At 39.1% G+C, this 23633-nt stretch overlaps 1 protein-coding gene across 8 annotated transcripts in view; it reads left to right on the top strand.

Moving 5' to 3' along the window:
* Positions 1–23633, top strand: part of myo9aa (myosin IXAa) — a 100347-nt gene that overhangs the window by 10054 nt on the left and 66660 nt on the right. For all 8 annotated transcript variants that reach the window (XM_080884979.1, XM_080884974.1, XM_080884977.1 and 5 more), the window contains exon 2: positions 11488–12450. In XM_080884979.1, the coding sequence (XP_080741105.1) occupies positions 11575–12450 (876 nt within the window). In that variant the 5' untranslated portion in view covers positions 11488–11574. The remainder of the gene's footprint in view (positions 1–11487; positions 12451–23633) is intronic.

Here is a 23633-nt window from a genome sequence, read left to right as displayed (position 1 = left end):
TGCAGTTGAACAGGTCACTTGGTCTGACTGATTTTGAGGAAAATCATCCAAAAAGGTAAATCAAAAACGTGACATGGTCATTACTTGTTGCCACTAACACAAGAGATTTAATAGTAATGAAAAAGTACCTATAACCTTTTTGTAAGAGAGTCCATGTTCCTGTTTCTTTCAGCCTGTTTTACGAGGGTCCATTAAAATAAATCCACTCGTCATTTACAAGCTTTTGACTTAACCTTGCACTTTGGATTTGTTGGTTTTTCTTTGAACCTGAAGTCACATTGAAACTTGAAGGGGAGCGGGATGGATTAGGATTTGCTGCAGCACACCTTACAATAATTAAAATGCAGTGTGCTAAAATGGTGACGAGTGAAAAGGTGCAGAATGTGCAGAGACCATAGATATCAGAGCACACAATAGCGTACAATGTGGGTTTTTTTTTTTTTAATAATGTTGTCCTTGAGACTCCCGCTCTGCTCTGAATTAATTTCCTTCCTCTGGTTTCTCCCTCCACTCTCTCCTTCAGGGAACAACAAGAATAGGTCCTGCATAGCAAAGTGAGGCTCTTAATTTAGCAAACGCACATGGCGTTTCCTCCAGTGACATATTTTCGTGGCAGTCGTGTCACCTGTTGGCGCTCAGCTGAAGTTAATGTGAGGGGAGTTGGTCGTCAGTCGTTGTTAATTATGGCATGGACAGCGAGTCCAGCCTGGACTTGTTTAAGCACATTTTTGATGACATTGACTTAAGTGTTTTTGTAAGACACAAGTTTTTAAGTGTTAGCAGTGTGTGATGTAAAATCAGCTGGCGATGCATGCAGTTTGTCCGATCAGCCAACCCTTTGAATGGTAACCTGTTCCACTTGTCTGTCACCTTTGTTGTCTAAACATAATCATCTATAGACTCTTAAGATATTCTTGAGTTGTCATTCATTACGTTGTTTTTTGTTCCCCCCCCAACTGTGATTGAGCCATAACAAGCAGTATTTTAGTATACTACAGTTTGTTTTAAATGTGATTGCTCTGTTTCTATTAAGCGAAGCTAGCTAAGCTAATTTATTATTTGGGTGGGTAAAAAAAACCCTGCTTAGCTTATGAATGACAAAAAAAAAAAATCTATTTGTGTACATCCTACATTTCCAGTGTAAGTGAAAAGGAAATGCAGCATCCATACTTACTTGAATGATCTCAGTGTACCACTGCCATGATTCAAAGGTTATGGCTGTTGATTAAGAAAACTGCATCCAACACTGTAAAACCCAGTAGCAGTATCTGCAACAGACTGGTTTGCAAATCAGATGTCATGAAATCTTTTTGTATTTGTATACGGTGTGATTTTGGTGTAGTCTTTAAGCTCCAAAGGCATGCTCTTACCTTTCTGAAAGGTTTATTCTGTGCTGCCTACAGTCACAGTGAACTTTGTACCTGGATTAACAAGATTAAGAAGTAGTTCAGTGGAAATGATTCATTTTTTGTTCAGCATTAATGTGAAACTAGAATGTAGCTTCTCCTGTTTGTTTCAGGACAGTGCTATTCGTAAGCTCTCAGTTGTAGAAATTAAATAATAAACTATCAGGTTAATTGTGAAACTGTAGCAATAAATAAATGCCACCACAGTGTTGTCTTTCCAAGTTGGGTGTTAGCATTGCCTTTTCATTTCTCGCTCTTCTCCCTTTATTGTGCTCTCACTTTCCCACAGCTAAGATTTCAGGAAGCCGACATCCTCTTCTCCGCGTGTCTCTCGCCGCCTGTTCCTGTATCTCCTTAATTCTCTGAGTTCAGTTTCTCGTTCTGTGAATCTATACCTTTCAATCCTTTTATCCTCCTATTCTAACTGGCTCTCTGAATATTTGGCCGAAGCTCATGTTCCACACTCGAGCCACCGCTTCCTGGTCATTAGCAGTTGTCGAAACGGAGAGCACAACAAGTTAGTTAAGGTATGCAAGGGCCTGAAACCATACTGCTGTCAGTGCATAAGAAGCTAAAATTACAGCCTTCTGGTCGTATGCATCTGCCAACCAGTTAGGTTGCAGATTCCCTGGACAGCTTGAACTTTGACCTTTTTTGAAGTGCAGTCACGTTACCTTATTAGAAATTAGTCTTTTCTTATAATAATGTTATGCATTTTGTAAATAGACCTCACTCTGAGCATCCATCAGCTATTCTGTTCACTGTTCTGGCATTTCTGCTGTTTTCAACCAACCTGGTTGTTGTTTGCGTACATACACGATATGAAAAATAACTGTTTTGTTAGATTATAGCCAATGGGTTTGAGATTGCATTTCAGTAAGTGGAAGCAGGTAACTTGGTATTCATATGGATCATGTTCAGATACTGCAGTTTTTTGAGTGCCTTTTGATAATGACATGAGCCAATGTCATTGTCCCATCTCTTTAAAATCATCCGAAGGTCGACTCCAGCTTCTGGACCAGTGAGCACATTTGGGCTTGAAGGAATTATTTGCATATATCATCTGCAAACACAACAAAACCACAAAACCAAAATGTTACAGACGCTGACTCTAGTGTTTGACACTATTTGGGTAAATGGAAAACAAGAAATCCAGGATGCAAACATGCCATTTACCAGTGAGTTAAATACAGGGAGAGGTTACAGTAGGCTGATGTGCCATATCCTCATGTTACAGTCAATTTACCACACAGTCTAGGAAAACTTGACCTCTGTCAACCATTCACTTCTGGGCAGCCGCTTTGGTATGGCTCCAAAATGGTTTGTACACTTTCCAAAGGAAATGCTGTACGTACGCGTAGTCTTCGACTAAAGAAGGAAAAGAAATGCATAAAGATTTCCACAATCATCCAGTAGCTTTATCTTCCTGCCATTTGTTAAGGTTACATTAAGCAAATTAGATCTAAAAAAAAAACCATGATTAAACAGTGATGGATGGGATCTGCTCACACCGTGAGGCTGCACGCTGAGATTAATCTAATTATTCTAGTCTTTGTGACATGGAGGGATGTATTACAGGGTTGGCTGGTAAGCTACTGTTCATGAGCTGACCACTAGCATGCTAAGCTGGCATCCCTTAGTCACACTTCCTAAAGCTTCTTTTTTCCTGTTTACTGAAATGTTTACTCCCCCTTTCCACATCAGTTGAATTAAACTTTTTAATGAAAGGGGGCGGGGCTTACACTAGTTGAGCTAACAATCATGTAATCACTACATGAGCTGATTTTTTTTTTTTTTCTCCCCCGTATAATTTTCTGTTGCTAAATCTTGTGTGCCCAGCAGTCCTCACATTTAAGAAAATCTTCCAAAAATAGTTTTTCAGGTCAATCACCCATTGAGCATTGATCCAGTAGACTGCTCTTTTCTGTTGTTAGCCTTAGAGTCTGAACAGCTTGGGGAATTGTAGCTATCTGCTTAAGAAGGTCAGGGCTGCACTTGCTAAGCTACACTGTTGCCTCCGGGCTGAAGGTGAACTATGTCTCTAAGACACTGAAGAGACAGAGTGGTGCTGCACATTTGGGTGCAAGGAATGGTCACTTGTAATTACAGGTTTGTTGAACATGTCGGAGCAAGCGTGGCATGTCTGCTTCATTCAGCTGACCTTACTGTTCCTGCAGACTTTAGCTGAAGCTGCTGAAGTATTGTGTTTTCACTGTAGAGGGTGGCTCCAAAAGGCTGTTAAGATGTTGGTCAACCACTTGTAGTAGTTCTTTCTGAGAATGACTGCGTTGAGCTTTTGAGTTGCTGTTTCTGTTTGCACATATGCGGCATCATAGCCAGGCAAACGGTAACTCTTGTGCTGCTTGTTTCATGCCAGTGAAGCTGTATGATAGAAACATACATACACGTCAGTGATCTCCTTGTAGTTGCGTGATCTGTGTTAATTATATTCGAATACATGTATTAAAGGCTGCAATGTTTTTTCTTAACGTCACCACTAACGTCTTTGCTGGAAAATTTATTTTATTTTATTTTTTCTGTCTCTTCATCAATTAAAGTTTGGAATGTAAATTCTGAATTGATCCAAATCAAAATAATGAAAATAAAACAACATTTGGCCCGTTTAGTGCCACTATGAATGATTTTGCAGTTGAACTTTAATCAGTGTTATGCATTTGCATTATTTTGCCAACTCTGACATTTATTAGCACAACATGACAGCTTGGAGAATTAAATAGAATACTACTACTTATTTTAATATTTGTTCAGTCAGCTGTGATTGGACTGTATGTGATCTGCCATTTTATCGCTCATTCACAAACACTCGCACACGAATGGGAGCACCAACCCTGTGATTAGTGGACAACCTGCTCTGCCACCTGAGCCAAAGCTGCCTGGTTTCAAGTTTAAACAAATAAGCCACTGTAGGAGCTGAGCAGATACTGTGGATTTTTTCTTCTCAGGTTGTTTTGACTCAGTATGTTGCACTTGAATTTTCTGCATTCCTAGAGCCGGATGCTAAGACTGTGGAGATTATCTGACTGTTCACAATGTGGTTCTCAGTCAAACTGTTTTTCTACCTGCACTATTTAGCAATTCCAATAACGTTTATTTAGTCCTTTACAGCTCTCTAGAGTTTATAACTGACCATTTCACAGCAGACTTATGGGAAATCTGACTGCTAAACTACCCACATTGTAAACAAGCAAACCTTCCAAATCTTGGCTTGATTTAAACGTTCAGAAATTATTAATATAGTCATTCAGCACTTGCTCTGTGTGTCTTCTTTCCTTTTAGGATATGTTAAATTTCCTCAAAGCCAATACAGAAGGCTTTATCATCTTTTCTTCAGTTGTTAATTTTCACTAGCTCATGCTAATCTGTTTTTACAGTTATTTTTACGAGTCGCCGATAACCATGTTTTATGTGGCTTCCGTTCCACCTGTAATAATGAGGGGCCCCGGGCGTATTGTTGAAGGTTGTGTAGGTCTGTTTAAAAATGGGGAAATAATTTTATATTTGTTGCTTGTGGTGCTGCATAACATAGTCTGGCTCCCAGGATCTTACCTCTATCTCATCTTTGCAATCTCATAATTGGCACGTTCTGCATGTGTGTTACAAGTAGTCATCAATAAACGTGCATTCCCATGTAAGCATGCCCTATTACACTCTGCTTACATAAAAAAGGTATTTAAAATGGCAAACTACCAATTCTAAGAAACTATGACATTATCTTTTAATGGATAAAATATTAACAAAACCAACGAGGTAAAGTACTTGTTAGTTTCTTGAACTTGCGCTAATGAAAGTCTTGTTTTCTTATTAATGTTATGATTGTAGCATTCAAATAACTCTTCCATATTATGTCAGCACTTACTTAAACAAAAACGTTTCGTGACTACCATACGGACGTGCGGTTTTCTTTTGAAAGCTATAAAAATGATGCTCAAACCTTTTCTTGTTTGCAGAGCATTTTGAGTAAAATGAATGTTGAACTTCACATGAATGTTAAGAAGGCGTACCCTGCATTTAGTGTGGCTGTCATAACTCTGGTAAGGCCAGAGATCTGAGTCGTGGCTTAAAGAAACAGCTGACAAACGCATTTGTATGACTGATGCAAACAGTAATAAACTAACACTGTAATCCTGCGAGATGTGGACAGTAAACATAGCAGCTAAAGTTGGCTTTGTGAAGCTGTCAAATCTACAAATTAACACTTTAAAAACTGCAAACCAAATGGGAGGGTTCACAGTCCAGTGCCAACTCGCACACCTTAGTGCAACACATACAAATTCCCAGTTAGTAAATGTGTGATATTGAGGCTCTGTAACAGTATGAGCCCTGAACAAGCTAGGCACTGATGACATACACCTACTAAACTTTTCAGAAAGATGACTTCACGTTGTAAAAAGCTGACCAAACTAGATCCTGACATTCCTTCAGTGTCAGCGATTGTATAGTAAGAGTCATGTGGTTGAACCTCAGTCAGAGGGAACCTCAGACTAGGCTTCTCTCAATGTTCAGATTACAGAAAGAAATGCATAGTGTAATTTTCTTCAAATATCAGTATCTGCCAAAAAGATCTAAGTTTACATCTACCTGCGAGACTCAAATGATATTCCCAGACCTATAAAAACAACAGATATGCATTTGTTGGTGGTAACAAAAAGGGCCTCACCCAGATGTTTTGAGGAAACTGTCTTTAAGAGGATGTGCTAAAGAATGAAAATGCTTCATTTATTCTGCCAAAGAAAGAGGGGACTTTCTGGATGGAACAAGAAAATGAAACCAACAGTTTCTGCTTTTTGATCGTGTTCGAGTCTGTGTTTACCTACTGATCCAAGAGCAGATAAGTCCCAGCGCTGCTCTTAACTTTAATAGATACTATCAGTGTTCAGCAAAGTTTAACTTTAACAAAAGATTGAAGCGGGAATCCCGGGATTGAAGTTGTTTGATATATTAGGTGAGATTGGTTCTTTCCTGACATGTAAAAAAATAAAAATCTTGAGCTGATTCCAGATTAAACTACTTGACAACAAGCCCTTATCCATGACTACCCAGGTGATGCAACAGGTCTGTTTCTAGTTCAATTGCTTGAGGAGCTGAATAGGCCACTGCAGGTTTCATCCAGCTGTGCACCATCTGCTTTGTCACTTCCTTAAGGGCACAAACCTCAGCGTTATCTAAAATCAGACCTTTTTTAAGTTGGTGTGCAGACGCACAGGCATGGCACTCAGGTGAAACGATATATACCAGAAATATTTCCTTTCTTACGTTTTTGATTGTTTGAGCACAATGTGAATCATGCGATCAGTGAAGGATGTGAATGTCCATTGGTGCTAGATGTGTATGTTGGAACAAAATATTTCGTTTAGTTAATTTAACTCTCTTAAGAAGAGGGACAAAAAAAGTAGCTTATTAATATTAGCTCTCACAGGTTGTTGTACTGGACAGGTAAATTATAAATAAAATTAATAAGAAGCACTTGCTTATTTAATATAAAGGGTGACGTGAACCAGGGAAATAAAAAGGTCTGCAATGGCCTCTTTTTGTAGTTTATGCATCCACCCAAACAAACAAAAAACTTTTTTTTTTTTTTATTATTATGTTTTTTTTTTCCAGAACTGTTCAGTACTCTATTAGACCAAATAAAAATTAATTGAACTCGGGTCTATTATATTCTTTTTCTGGATATTCTGTGTTTGTAGGTTACAGGACTAGTTAATATCAAAATTGTGAAACCTGATGTTTATCTGCTCACCTTTTAAAAATTCTGTAGATTTTGCAACAATTGCATTTTCAATCTTCCTTTTAAATCTAAAAATATAGTTTTGTTCTGTTTTTTGTTTTTGTTTTTTTGTTTTTTTTTGGGGGGGTGGAGTTGAACATATTGTCACTGAAATGCCAGATTTGCCTGGTTTGCAGCCCTGATAATTATTAGCCTTTAATGTGTTTGATTATCAATGAAATGACTTTGTCATATCGCTTCAGTGACTGAAGATGGTGGAAGATGTCCTGTGATTAGTAAGGTTTTCCCAGAGATGTCTATTAGTTGAATGTCCTCATGTGATGATAAAGAGCGAGTTTGCCAGCATGGCCCTGCACTGTGCAGCACTGCCACAACCCTAAATCCCCCCATCCCCTATCCTTTAAGCAGCGAGCTGACCATCTGTTCGAGACGCCCTAACCCAGTGATCAGAACACACGCTGATACACACAGACGCAGTCGAGTCACACAAACAGGAAAACATTGCACTCAATTAATTCCAGTTTATGGATTCAGTAGTGAGCAGTAAGACTGAGTGACTTATATAAGATCGAAAGAAGTAATGCATATATATATAATTCTGTGTGCGCCTGTATGTGGACCATGGCACATGTTTGTATCGAAGTTGCTGAAGTGACACACAGAGTTGGATATGGGGCAACAGGAAATGACCAGGGATGGGTGCAGCATTGTATCATTTCCCTGCTGGAGTCCTTTGTACTCGTCTCTGTGCACCTACTATATGTGTCCCTGTTCCATTTCCTGTTTTCCAGGGTTTTTCTGCTGGGGTCATGGTGCTCATGTAATAGTTGGTGAGGAAATTGATCCAATTTATTTTCAGGCATTGTAATATTAAAGATAAATTTCAAACTAAAATGATTCCTCTAAGGAAAACAAGATATTTTTATGACGGATATCTCATAATATATATTTATATTAATTCACATATGGTCAAACACAAGTCAGCGTTTGCGCGATAAAATACTGGGGGGAAAAAAATGTCTGGGTGCCATTGACAGGTTCAGAATCAGAATGTCTTTATTGTCATTGTCGCAGGTACAACGCAATTACAAGCGGTCTCCAATCAGTACATCACCCATAAAAATATAAATGACCTCTTGGAGTGACAATTCTGTAAGTTTAATGTCTTAAACCTTCCTAATGACAGCTGCAGGAAAAAAAAAGTGGTTTTCTTTTTTTTTTTTTGGGGGGGGGGGGGGGTTGGATTAAGGCCATTTTCAATCTCCACACAGGTTGTACTTGGAAGCATCATGTTTTTGGGGTTTGTTGCCAGGTATTTTGTGCTTTCCTTTCTCAGTATTGTTATGAATCAGGAGCACCTAAAGGGAATTTCTGTACAGTTTTGAACCTGACAGGAATGAGCTGATTCATTTGATAATTCAAATGAAGGTCCATGTATGTTTTTTGTGAATTCATGTGCTAATCATGACATAAATGGTCAAGTGGTGACATTTTATTGTCAAAATGTGATATTTTTCCTGTTTCTAAGTAACAAAGAACCTTCTTTGACCTTTATTCAGCAACGTTCATAAGGCAAAAAAGAGATTGTGACCACTGTAACAGTTAAATCAACTTCGATTCTTGCCAAGTCTTTATATTATGAGCCTGGGCACATTCAGTTTACTATCAAGCTACATGAATATTCCTGGGATGTCGAATTTTAGATGAGCATATTACCAATTTTATTATATAACGTTCTATATGTAAACTGCTTTTATGAATTAATATGTGGGTGTGGATGGGTGTGGGTGTGATGACACACAAGACTGTAATGTTGCCATCGTTAGATGAGGCTTCAGATGTGGTTGGTAGACACACATACCAAAAAAATCTGTCTCCCTTGTTCTTAATTAATTTTTTTTAAATTTCAGTCTTATATGGCATAAATGATCATAATTGCCAAGTAATTATGAGGTTTGTTTACTGCAAGTCTGAACATGAACAAAAATCTACAGTTTGCCTCCAGTGTTCTGTTTTGTTTTTTAAAAGCAGACGTTACATCCTATCACTGTATTCTTGCAATGCTTGATTGTACCTGAACACAGTGTAGTGAATATGAACTCTTATCATTTGTTTCAAAGGGGGATGTGGGCTGCTGTATTCTTTAGTTTTATTATATAAGAGTACATGGATGTTTGACCTTTCAAGAGCAACTTTAGGTTCATTGATTCTATCAGGGGTGGTCTTTGCTTAGCAGCTTGGTCATTAATTCCAGCTCTTTTCCTGTCCTGGTCTGTCCGTGGCCTCTGCTCGCCCCGTGATGCCCCTCTGCTGTGTATTAAAGCGGGAACTTGTGAATGGCGTGATTGTGCATAGAGTAAAGAGGATGGCAGCTGCTGGCAAGAGCTTATGTGTGTGTGCTCGGCAGTGTGGGTGTGTGCTAATGGTAATCCTGTAGATCCTCATGGCCTCTCCTTTCTATGAGTGTACATGTCAGGATCCAAAAAAAAAATTTGGCCCACTGGCAGATTACATAACAGCACATGGTCTTTGTGTCATAATCTGCCAGATTTTGTAATCGGGCAGATTGCAGAGAGCTGCGCTGAAATGCCTGGCCTTAACTCACTAGATTTTCGAAGGTTCATTTCAGTTTTAGCCCAGAGACGTTCTCAAAGCCTCCAGGAGTTAAAAAAAAAATTTGTACTTGTTGAGGTTAGATTAAGTTAGGGCTGAACGATATATCGCATTTGCGATAATATCGCGACATGATCAAGTGCAATTTTCTAACCGCAAAGGCTGCGATTATACTCTGGACATGTCCAAATTCATGGGCTGCATCCTCCTGAGGCCGCATTTGTAGACCGATTACGTCACAGCGACGCGCCGAAGGCTGTCCAAATTACTACCATATCCCAGAATTCATAGCGCGGCCCAGCCAAACTCCAGTTTCCAGCAATGGCGGCCGCTACTAAGTTTTAAAATTACTCATACTAATCTTTCAGGGTCACAAAATAAACTTTTAACATATTTTCAGGCGAGAAAGTAGTTGTGTAAACATCAAATATCTGCTCGGTTTATCAAGATATCCCATATTTGCAAAAGTGCTTCGACGTTTTCAGAGGCGTCTGCTACCCACCAGCTCGACAGCTAGCCGGGAGCTCGAGGGTTACTGATGCGGCCGAGAACGGCACAACTCCCGGCACATCATTTTCAGATCACCGCGGAGTTTCGCTGCTCGGGTTAAACGTAATATATAAGTCACTTAGACAACCTAAAAATGTTATTGTTGGGCTTTTTTCAGTGTTTTGTTTGTTCGTGAGTAAATCGGTTTGGCTGAGATTAAAGTTATTAGATTAGATAAAATAAAACTTTATTAATCCCCCGGGTGGGTTCCTCCTTGGTTTTCACACAGCTGACTAAACGTCAAACAGAAAACTTATTAAACAGAAGTATGAGACAGTCGAGAATTTACACCAGTGTCTGGTTATATTTTAGATAGCAAGAAGCAGACGGCCGAGTTTATTAAACTCCACCGAGACAGCGGTGACGCTAATCAGAACTAGACCGTCCAATTTCACGCCTTTAAACTTTAAAGGCGTGTTTGTGTGTGTGTTTATACAATTGCTATTATGTTTGCACTTTATGTGTAATGTTACTGACTGCAGAGATCAGTAAGATGTGTGTATTTTTTATTTATTAGTTTTATTTATTTAATATTATTTTTTAATTGAATGACTGTCTAGTAGTTCACAGATGTCGAAAAACTGAGTGTGGTAAAGCCACTGATTTTTTTAATGTATATTTCTGCAATCTGCACATTGTACTGACTTTCATTTTAATGTTTACACCAGGGTTCCTTGTCAGCACTTTATGCGCAGATGTTTGTAAGCTAAAAATAAACTATTGTGTATGTTCAAATATACTGTTGTGATTGAAGAAGTTAAATAAAAATGTCAGTCATCAATTCATGCATCACCTCATGTCATCATAACAGAGGTCTGTCTTCCAGGAAAGAACAGTTTAAAATTAATGTAATATAGTATTGGCCATACTATATGATGTATTGCTTGTCTTTGTTTAATAATACAGAAGACAAAGACCTTAAAAAATAATCGCATATCGCATCGCAATCGCAATATTGGGGCAAAAAATCGCAATTAGATTATTTTCCATAATCGTTCAGCCCTAGATTAAGTCAGCTATGATGAGTTGAACAGAAGTTTATTTTTTCATTGCTTTTGTCATGATAACTAAAGAAGTCTGGCTGTTGATTTAGAAGAAAAAATGGCTGATCAAGCTATCAAGTTGTTATTTTTTTTTTTTAAATCAACCTTTTTGTTCTTTCTTTTGCAGTGGTAATGTCTTGAATTGGTGGATCCTCCGACACAGTTAAGAACATGCCAGTGCCGGGCTGCTGCTAATGGGAGCTCCTGATCCACCATGAGTGCTCGTGATGGCGTTGGTGGCATGGGCACCCTGGGTCGTCGGCCGCGCTTCGAGAACTCGGAGTTAACCGTGCGCATCTACCCAGGCGCCCTGGCAGAAGGCACAATCTACTGCCCAATCAGCGCCCGCAAGACCACCACAGCCGCTGAAGCCATTGAACGTGTCATTGAACGGCTCAAGTTGGACCGCTCCAAGTTTTATGTTCTGGCTGAGGTGAAAGAATTTGGAGGTGAAGAATGGATTCTGAACCCCAACGACTGTCCCGTGCAGAGGATGATGCTCTGGCCCCGTATCGCACTAGAGCACCGGCCGCTGTCAGGTGGCGAGGATTACCGCTTCCTGCTAAGGGAGAAGAATCTGGATGGCTCGATTCACTATGGCGGCAGCCTTCAGATGTGGCTGCAGGTCACAGAGGAGCGCAGGCGCCTGATGGAGCGTGGACTGCTGCCACAGCCTGAATCTCAGGGTGACCATGCAGATATGTGCTGCCTGCCAGAGCTCAACGAGCGCACGCTGCTGGACAACCTGCGCTCCCGCTTCCGCCAGGAAAAGATCTACACTTACGTTGGAAGCATCCTCATCGTCATTAACCCCTTCAAATTCCTGCCCATCTATAACCCCAAGTATGTGAAGATGTATGATAATCATACACTGGGAGATTTGGAGCCACATATTTACGCCGTGGCGGATGTGGCTTACCACGCCATGCTGCAGAGACGGAGGAATCAATGCATTGTTATATCTGGGGAGAGCGGCTCTGGGAAGACGCAAAGCACAAACTTCCTCATTCATCATCTGACTGCTCTCAGTCAGAAGGGTTTTGCTAGTGGAGTGGAGCAGATCATCTTGGGGGCGGGGCCAGTATTGGAGGTAAGCAAAACATACAGTCACTGGGTTTCAGTCATGCAATGTATACATAAGAGGAACAGGAATGCTGTCACCCATTTGTTTAAGTTCTGTTTAAAGCCTCGAGTTTAGCATTTTTGTCGGACAACATTTTTGTTTTTTTGAAACCATAAGGGGTGAAACTAATTGAGAAACCTTTTCAGTTGCAAGCTAGCCACACCCAAAAGCATACTGTGCTTTATTGTCTATTTTACTCTGTGAGACTCCTATATGGGAGTCATATCGCACATATTGGTCTGTGCGATATGACCAAAATCTCATATTCCGATATAAGACATCTATCATCCCGATAACGATATAAATCACAAAAATGTAACATTTTCTGTAAATTCTGTGAATCTCGGGCAGCTCGACTTGCGTGAAGTGTTTTCATCTGGGCGCTGTGTACCTGGAGTTCAGACTTTTAATAATAATAATAATAATGGATTGGATTTATATAGCGCTTTTCAAGGCACCCAAAGCGCTTTACAATGCCACTATTCATTCACTCTCACATTCACACACTGGTGGAGGCAGCTACGGTTGTAGCCACAGCTGCCCTGGGGCAGACTGACAGAAGCGAGGCTGCCATATCGCGCCATCGGCCCCTCTGGCCAACACCAGTAGGCAAGTAGGGTAAAGTGTCTTGCCCAAGGACACAACGACCAGGACAGAGAGCCCGGGGATCGAACCGGCGACCTTCCGGTTACAGATACGCTTCCCAACCCCTGAGCCACGGTCGCCCCATTTTAACCGATGCATGAAGCTATACATTTTTAGACATAAGTTGTAACGGCCGCCGTTTTCTTTGTACTTATTACACGGCGTGCTCTAGAAAGCCTGTTCCAACGTTTGAGTCTAAGGTTTATTTTTAGCACCTAACGCTTCTCATCTGTAAACAGTCTGCATACTCTTTCACAATTTAGTTTATTTTGAAAAGTCTCAACAGGATCTTGAGCTTTTGTGAAAGGTTAATATGCAAAACAAACAAGCGGACGGCGGAGCCACGCCATTGTTTTACCGTTGTGGTTGCTAACGACAACGTGTAAAAACAGGCGCTTGTCCGTCAGTAGTGTGGTCATATTAAATATAAGAGAAAGACAGAACTTTAACAAATTATTAGGCCACTACAGGGACCATCAAAATGATGAAAAAATATTGCAGTAAACAGTTTATTTTGCGACACCACAAAACAAACGATGGCGTCGTATGAAACTATAGATGTTTTGATATCATTATCCGATATATATCGTTATATCGAACAGCCCTAATGGGAATTTTGTTATAATGAACATCAATTTGATGTCTGTAATACTTAAAACCTGCATTTGCGACCACACTCTCCTAAGGAAAGTGTTTAACTGAGATCATAAATCAGTCGAGCATTGGGACTTTTTCTCATGCACATCTATACAATCACACTTCTTTTTAGAGTCAGCACTCTTTCTAATGGCCATTAGAAGGAGTGCTGGTTTGTAGAAGAAGTACAAAATGGATCATTTGAGACCTAATCCCCCCCCCACCCAAGAAGATCAGACGTCATCGTACAATTTTTTGATTATGTCATAAAACTATTTTAAAAAAGCTGCTATAACACTGCAGTTGAAGTGTGTTATTAAATACCTGTTTTGCATACAGATCTCAGCTCTCCTGATCATATCTCTGTTAGCTTTGTAGTTTAAATTGATTCTCCGAGATTCTCTCATCCTTGAACTGACGACTTAAAACGTAACTTTTACTCACCTAAAAACTTGATGGCTCTGGTTAATAGAGCAGCCTGGTTGACTTTGACTTTAGCTGAAACTGGGAGAAGAACGTCTGTAGGTAATATTTAACGGTTACCATGTCCACTTTTAATGAGAGGTCGTATTACTCATTGTCACATTGCCTGATCACCTGCTGTTTACACTCAAAATGTTCAGAGCAGTGTTTCCTGACATATTTTAGTATTTCCTCATCGCAGTATAACCAGCTTGACTGTATGACCTTGTTAAATTGTCTGTCAAATAACTTGAATTAAAATATTATGATAGGGCATAATAGATTATGACCCCTCTTTATACAGTGCTTAACAAATACATTAGGTCATGTATCATAAAAACAAGAAAATGCTTATATTTTTAGAAAATTAGAAGCAAGTCAGAAATTGAAGCATAATATTGATGTTTCTGTTAACAACTGTAGATTGACAAGTTAATCAAAAGATATTTGTGCGCTTTGCTTTTTTTTTTTTTTTTTTTTTTTTTTTTTAAGCTTGTTTTGTAAAAAGGTAAATTTGAAAATCATGAAAAACAATAGAAATTAAATTTTAGCATTAAAAATATGAGGCCCGCGGGACCTTTTCAGATTCTTGATGCCGTGTTCAGTGCCGTCTTTGACAAAGTTCAATTTTGGTGACCCTTACGTACAGGTGATGTACCCCGAACGTGACACATGAAACAAATGTAAGTGGAGAATGAATAAAAAAAATATAAATTGAGGTTTATAATAATTTATAATCGCACACATCGGGTACATGTATAGATACAATGGATCAGTAAAGCAAGATAATTTTGATTGAAGTGCTTGCGCATGCTGTTAGATGAACCATTACATAAACATAAAAAATAGTTTTGTAATTAGCATCACTCTTAATCTAAGCCTGCTGTGGCATAAACCTTACTTTGGGTGGTGGTCGAATAAATTTGTTAAGCATTGTGCGTATTTTTAAAGTCTCTCCCCACATGGTAATTTGTTTCCATCGCTATCAAAGCGAAGTCAAATTGACAGTAGTAGATTAGAAGCCAACTTCAAAGGTGACGAGCAAAACAACAAGTCATGCAACAAGTAGCTCTACACCACATTCATTACCCTGTGTTTAAGCAAGGAAGCTCTAAGGAATGCCATTCATTTGTGCGACTCTGGGGTTAATGTGTAAGCATGTTGAGTTAATCCACAACACGGCAACGTGAGTGAATAGTTTTAAGTGCAGAGGAGCAGCCTTTAATTGTTTGCACAGTAAGATTGCATATCTGCCTGCTGGTGATTAATGCAGAGACTGTAGGTGCGGCGCTACTGCAAAGAGGCTGAAGGAAGGGCGGAAGGAACATCAAACAAAGTCTCCTCAAAGGGATAATTTATCTCATTTCTTTTAAGCTTGTGTTTTAAGAAAAAACACAAGCACATGATTTTTTTTGTTGTGGAAATAAAATCCATGTTAGAGTTTTAACTTCTGTTGGTGTTAATGTGCTATCAGCTTAATGTAAAGAATTTTGAACGTAAACTTGACGTTTACCTTAACACTGCCTGTTGGTTTGGTGGTTATCAGTCTGTTTGTGCTTCTTCAGGAGCGCCACTGCATCTGCTCCTCATCTCTTTGTGACCGACTGTAAAAGGCCACATCTCTTTGGAAGTTGGGTTGCAATTTAGGTATTTTTAGTTGCACACCTAACCTCTTTTGATTATTCTTTCAATTTCTTGACTGACCTTTCCTTCACACTCCCAAATATGTGATGGATAATTTACAGTTTTGGTAATCTGTTTAGAAAATTTAAACAGAGTCTTCTGGAAGCCTTTTTCTTGACACTCAGCAGCTCTTTGTTGAGCATCTATTTTGAGGTAGTAACCTCAATTAACTCAACAATAAAATTTCATTAAAAAGCTTTTGAAACATTTGCTGCTTTTACCCCAAATAAAGTTATAAAAAGTTTTGGGGTTTTTTTGTTTTCCTCCTGGAAGTTATCCCTCTGCTCCCATAATCTTTGTAGTGACAGAATATTTCCACAGACCTCAGTTCAGGATTTTGTGACTGCCAAATGTCTCCATTATAATGATTCTGGTTTAAGCTGGTATGGAGGGAAATCCAGTTTTTCTTATGTCATGCCAGTGTTAATCAGAATTTAGGTTTAAGAAACACCAAACAAGCAAATTCAAGTGGAAAGTTTTTTTTTTAATAGAGTCTAATGATTTGAAAAATAACAATGGAAAAAATAAAATGATCAGCACCTTGTTGTGTTATGTGGGACCACACGTGGTGGTTTGTCAAATACAAATCTAAGATAATGTGGTGGATTACGGCAATTCAGAGTGGTGACGTGTATGATTGCTTGTATGAGCAGTATAGAGCGCTTTGCTAACACAGATCACAGGTTTACAGACCATCAAGTAAGAAAAGTGTTTGCCGGTGAGTGACTTTAATTTCCTTGCAATGTGTTTTTTAGTGGTGGTAACTGTTGCTTTCATTTACTCTGACAAAAGTAAAAACGTAGTCATTTCCCCTCACACTTGGGCCAGGTCATTTAGCAATGACTCATTTAAAAGACCAGGACAGTGCTCAGGCGCCACGCTAAAGTAAATGAATACTATACAAGGCAGAGCACACCGACATTTTCTACTGACTGTCAGTTGAAGGACAAAACCACCCCGAGCTAGACAGTTTTGGTTTTTTTTCATTTTCTTTTTTAAACTCGTGATACAGGATATCACTTACAAAGGGGGTCGGTCTGGAAACCAGCCAGCAGCTGCAGTTATGTGTTAAGATCATGACAAGCTCTGTCCCTCAACTGTTTCAATTAATATAACTGAGAAGGAGATGAAAACGCACTCTGTGAGGACATGTTATTCCAGTTAGATAAACACAGCTTGTGTTTTGGTTCATTGTAAATAACCTTTAAAATGAAGGCAGTTAAGAGCTATGACAGCCTTCAAATTTCGGTTAGACATTGAAGGGGGAATAAATGTATTTCACTCACACTGCCCTCGACAGCTTTGGACTTCATTTGACCCGAGAGATTGAAGATCTCAAGACAAGCATGCATGAAATGGGACAAATGCTTCACCTAGTGTTGATTTTGTGCTTATCTGCTGTCTGTCATTCCTGACGTTTTTTTACCTTCTTGCGCCATGACTGAGTTGACAGTAAGCCTTAAATTCCTGTTTAATTGCGTATAGAAATTCGCTGTTTGAAATAGTTTGGTGTGTCTTCCTCTTTGTCTCCATGGTGGCACTGTGTATGGTATGGAAGTTTTGACCACCTGTTTTACAAATTCAGTGTTACATGATTTGCTCTGGGTGAAGGTGAAATATTATATTAAAGCTAGAGCTGGGCGATATGAGATTTTTTCATATCACGATATGTTTTTTTCATTTCAGGCGATAACGATATCTATCACGATATAAGCCAAATAACTATATTTGTAAGATTTAAATGTGCCGTTGCTCACAAGTAAAATGTGAAATAATCAGCAGCTTGTTTTTAAATATTTATTTCCCATAATAAGTTCAACAGGGTAGATGTACTTAAGGAACATGAGACTTTTTCAGATAAATAAAGGCAAATATTGCAAACTACACAAAAGGCAGCCGCTAAAGCGTTTAAGTTTCAAAATAGAACAAATGAAACAGACTAAATTGTAAATTCCACTTAGAAACAAAATATTAATTCTAAAAATAAATCTTAGTTTGTTTTACAGAAGAACAGACAAAACTGACTAACTTTTGTCAGTATCAAATAAACTGAGAACTAAAAGGAAATTCTCAATCTCTCCTTGTTGTATAGCTTAGCTTTTCAAACAGTTTTAACAGTTACTTTAGTCTGACAAAAGCCGAATGACGAATTAGCGCTTCCAGTCAGAGACTGAGGCTACGTCCACGCGTACACGGGTATTTTTGAAAACTGAGATTTTCCGTTTTCGTTTTAAAAAAATAATCCCGTCCACACATAAAGGCAGAAATGAAGGAAAACGCTGCTATGAACATGCCAAAGCAGCAGGTGGCGCTAGATTCCTAACCGTGCAGAAATTTTGGCCAATCAGAAGTCTAGAAGCCTCGGTGGGAAAAAGTAAACAAAGCTGCGGCATAGAAGCAGAACCGAGTCGTATGTGTGGAGGGACAGTAACTGTGTGTATATGTAAGCATTTAAACACTGCAGAGAGTAGAATTAACAGTAACAGTATTGTAGAAATTCATTTCACCGAAACAATAACGCGGCGCACAGTGTGACGCATGCACCAGTTTATTGTATTTCCAGACTTTCGGCACAATTTACAGTGCACGCTACTCTGTTTTTTGTCAGACTTGAAATAGCCGAAATACCGTCACACTACGGAACTTCTATGGCTCTTCCGTTCGACAATCTCTCCGGCATTGCAACCATCATCGGTTTTCTCTTCGGTCACGCTCGGTTGATTTTTCTAGTCGGCACACTCATTTCCTCCATTATGCGCTGGCTGCTTCCCAAACAAACACACGTGCGGCTTGGCACTTGTGCTGTACGTAGCAAGTCACGCGACGTGACGCTGCGGCTGTGATTGGTTCGGCTCTGCGCTACTGAATTTGGATCGGCCGACCTTTTTTTTTTTTTTTTTTTTTTTTTTTTTAAGAGGACAAGAGCGGCGAGGTCTATCGCGATAGCTTAATTTCTCTATCGAGTAAAAGTTATATCGCGATACATATCGTTATCGTTCTATCGCCCAGCTCTAATTAAAGCCTATTAGCTCTTGTCTGCTTGTTCTACATTTGTTCAGGGGTACTCATCAGTAATGATGGGTTAGTGCACAAAACTGAGGTCAGCAAGTGCTACATAATAGTTTTACCTTTCCTCTCAGCTTTTGTGTCCAATGCATCCTGGGTAGATGAATGCTGAGGATCAATCTTCCTTTCTTTCTTTTCTTTTTCAAAAATGTATCTGTACTTTGGCTGTACTGTTGGTTACTGGTGGTCAAATGTCATCTGTAGTTTAACTCCCAAACAAGCTTTTAATCCAAATGTAAACCTATCAGGGCTTTAGGGGAATGATGTCTGAAGTAGGTATAAAAATGTCAGATAGGCTTAACACCTCCAGTTAAACAGCATTATTGCTTTTTAACTGTTTCAGCATATTACTGTTTATATCTTTTTCCTTATGGTTTCCACATGTTCCATCTCTGTCACGTCCTCTTTAGAATTGACTTCTTAAAAAATCTGAAGGATACCTGTACAATGTTTATACAGTAAAGCAAGTCGGATCTATGATTGGTCTTTTCATGATATTGATACAAGACAGTTCTGTTTCAGAGACTAAATGCCTGAAAGAACCAAGGAGTCATGGTTATTTGACTTGCACTTGTCAAAAGTGAGTTTAATATGAGCTCAGCTGTCTGCTGAGGGTCAAGAGGGAGATTGCTGGGGTTACCTCAAACCGACCTCTCTGACTGAACATTATCAGCGCTCTGAGACCAAGGAGATGTCACAGGGCATCACTGAAGGAACACCGCTAATGGTGTGTATGCAAGTAAAGTGCTTCAGGGACGCTTTAAGGCGCCTGAGCTCCAGGGCACTGCTGCTGGTTTTGCCAGACCTCTGTGGACAAGCGAGTGCAGGAGCTCCTGTTGTGCTCCTCTGTGTTCCCAGCCAAAAGAAACAACCCCACTGTGAGTCATCCCAGGTCAACAGTTTTACCGCTCAGCATCTCTTTTACTGCTACCTCAGTACACTTCTGCACTCGCATATTTAATGCAATCTTCCCAGAGCCCCCACTAATACAGAGTAGATTAGTATGTATTACAGCTTCTCCTAAACTGGGCGGGGTTGAGTGAGATTTACTGTGCCCTGAAAATGTTTTCTTCAGACTGTGAAGTTGGAAAAAAAGAAGAGAAATGGGAATGATTGAGCACCATTCATGTGCACTATCCTGCTGTTAAGTATAAAGTTACAGTGCTGTGTGTTTTATTCAGGTTAAACGACGGTCAACAGTGTAATACTGGCCAGTTTGGTTGCTTATACAGTGGGATTGGCCCATGGGCTGTATTCCTGATCGAGTAACATGTAAGGTGTTTTTCAACTGATACTCACTGGACTTTAGTTAAAGTTGTCAAAAAGTAAGCTCATGTCTTTTTGTTTTTTCCAATGGTGTGGGATTCATCACACATCATATTTGCAATCATCTCAAATCAGTAAACCTTTTCTGTTGTCTTTTCTGTATCATGTGGCTATTCTCAGTGGCTCAATTACCTTTGATTGCATGTATAAAATAATAAAGGTGGACAGATTACCTGCACTACTTAGTAAGATACGTTTCTTATCTCGTCCAGCGAATCACATCCTTCCTCCGCCCTCTGTAATCTTTCTAATTGTCATCTCATAACACCAACTTACCAGGAAATATCTCATATCCATGTTACTTTACAATTCACATTTTGTCATCTGAGAAGCTAGTGGAACAAATGTTTAGTGGGCTTTTAACCTCCTAAGACCCAAACTCTTCCACTGCATGCATTTTTTATTTCTCTTTGATATTTGGGCATACTGGGGCCCGATGAATGTAAAAACAAAGAATTACCAGATTTATTTTTTTTTACCTTTTTGTTTTTAAGAAAAATGAGAGCCACATATATTCATTTAAAATTTTGATAGAACAGTAGCAGTATAATATCCTTGTAAGTTGATATCAGGCCCTTGTAGAGCAAAATTGAGTATTTTGGTCTAAATAACCCAAAATGTGATGTCCACATATGCAGACGCCAGGTCCTAGGAGGTTAAAATTTAAGTGTGATATTGTAGAAAAGGTTGTGTTTTTCAAATCTATAAATTTTTGTCCACTTCTTTTTGTCAGTAATCTGTATGGTAGGTTTTAAGGAATTTTGAATATCTGAAATTTCTACATTTAAAGGTTTTGTTAGAGTAGATGTGTTAATTAATTGAGACCTCAATATTGATTAAAATAAATAATAAATCAGCCCAAATATAAGCACCGATGAAAGTAAAAAAACTTCTGAAAATGTATATATGTATATATGAAATGTAACACATCTCATATATACATATGATTATTTTTATGTGAACACATTTATACATAGAAAAACTTATCAAGACATTTTCGTGTTCCCATGTTTACATATAAACAGTTTCTCTTCAGTGAGTCTCTTCAATCAGTGAGACAAGAGTAAAATCTGACTCATTTAGGTAGGACCAAACCGTTGCCTAAAATGACAACATGTTATACCAAGTAACTAAAGGCAATATTTAATAACTTATTTGTTTTAAAATTAAAAGGAAATTAAGGTCTTTCAATTTTTGTCCTTTTAATAGTCAGTCATTACTTTCAGGATTCATTGCGTTGCATTTTGTGATGATATAGAGAATATCCGTGTGTTTGTTTCTTTGGCCGTCAACTCCACACAGCTACTTCTGCCCCTAAAGGTTCTTATCTATGACAGATATTATGACTCCATCGTGTTGCCTGGAAACCACCTAGCAACGGGCTAACCCTCCCCCCCTTCTTTTTTTTTAATTTTTTTTAATTTTTTTGCTATATATAGTATATGAGTTTTTCTGTGGCGTGAAAATGACAAACGATGGGGATGTACTTTGTTTTTCTAAAACGCCAGTAAACATTCCTGCAGCCGAACACAAAAAATTATACTTTTAAGGAAATTCCCTCAACTTTATAAGGTTTAGGTTAACTGAAAGCAGTGAGTTGCACTATTTTCTGTCATTTTTTTTTGGGATCTGTGTTTAAAAGTTATTTCTTCAGCTAGTTTTGTGAAACGAAATTTAACATGAAAACCAGTAATCAGAAACCACAGACTTTATTACAGCAGAATTTTTGCTCAGCCGGACAATGAATGCCAACAGCTCCAGCTGTTACATTTCACTTTGTGTTTATCTCACCATCCTGGTGCCAAGCTCCTATTTTTCCCTGAAACTGTATACACCAGGACTGCTACTAGTGGCTGGGATAAGAGGAGTACATACCGTTCCTGCTTTGTCAACTTGTGTGCACAAAAAAGATACTGCTTCTGACTCTGGCTGTAGCAGTGAGAGGCCTGCGGTTACAAAGAGGTTTGGTAGAAGCACATCAGTTACAAAGGGCTCACAGTGATTTGTTTGACTTCTTAGTGTTATTTGTGCTGGACCGAAACAAAAGTTGAGATTGAACTTTTTACCCATCATCCATTTAGATTTGCTGATTGTTATAGAGGTGCAGATGTAAATATATCTGTACTAGATTATGGATGGTAAACTACATTTTTATTTTTTATATTTTTAGGGCATTTGTAGTGTTGCGCACTATCGTGTCTTCTCTCTCATTACACTTTTTGACCCATCTAGTCGCTCATCAGCAGCAGACGTCTGCAGCAGCCCAACAAAGTGCCTGTTTGTGTCCCACACAGCCTCTTTATTTATGCTGCGGTTTGCCAGAGTTTGCAGGTGCTTCGTCGGCCACGTACACACTCACACACCACAGTCAGCACTTGCTATGAGACTTTCCAGCTGTTCTGCTGTCCCGACTACACCTGCATCAGTGTGCCACACATGTATATATCGATGGACAGAAAAAGCTTTATTCTGTTTGACGTAATAGTCACACTGCCAGACACAGTCATTCTGTATTTTGAGGTCTTTAATGGTTGTGTGGACAATCGAAGACTCTAGGAAATGGTGATGACGCACATTGTCAGGTGTGAGAATATGGTAAAATTGATTTAAAGTGCCTGTTTTATTTCTTCTGGTTCTAAAAAAAAAAAACAAAAAAAAAAAAAAAACAACAAAACAAAAACTCCTAGGATACATGATCTGTGTGCTTCCTTTTGTTGCTGACTTTGTTGGCCTGTAGCCACCTAGATGTTGTTTATTCAGGTCATACCATAATAGTGAATCTTAGCATACCTTCCTAATTACAAAAGCAGATTCTGGGGCACCACCTGTTTCAGTGAGTATCAGGGAAATCTCTTACATAAAGATTGAGAAGCAGCGCTCCACTCCTCACTTCAGTTACATAAATCCTCGCAGGTGACCTCTGCTGCAGGATTCTCGTGATTTCTGTGGCTTGTGGTCATCGCGCTTCCCACGTGTCCAGATGTGCTGTAATGAAACTCAGCACTGCACACATCTGGAACGCAGCAGAAAACTTGAGGGATGTCACTCCGGAGTCATGTATTGAGCATGCTGGCGAGACACGTCCTGCACTGCATATTTTCTGGTATTTTGGCTTAGTGTGTGCCAAATTGAGGAAAGTCCAATTAATTTTTTTTTTGTCTAAATGGCAAGAAGTCAGTGTGAATTAAAGTTTAAGAAAAGAAAAGATTTGACTTTTGGGTGCATGATAAATTATCATTGCATCATTGCAGGAAATGCACAGGGAAATCATCATCTTCCTTATTCCTGGTCCCCATCTTCCTGTCTTGGCCCAGAACTACAGTAGCGGTCTG

This window comes from Rhamphochromis sp. 'chilingali' (assembly GCF_963969265.1).
Source record: "Rhamphochromis sp. 'chilingali' genome assembly, chromosome: 6".
Lineage (NCBI taxonomy): Eukaryota > Metazoa > Chordata > Actinopteri > Cichliformes > Cichlidae > Rhamphochromis > Rhamphochromis sp. 'chilingali'.
The sequence above is the reverse complement of the archived record's forward strand: the minus strand, read 5'-3'. Positions and strand labels throughout refer to the sequence as shown.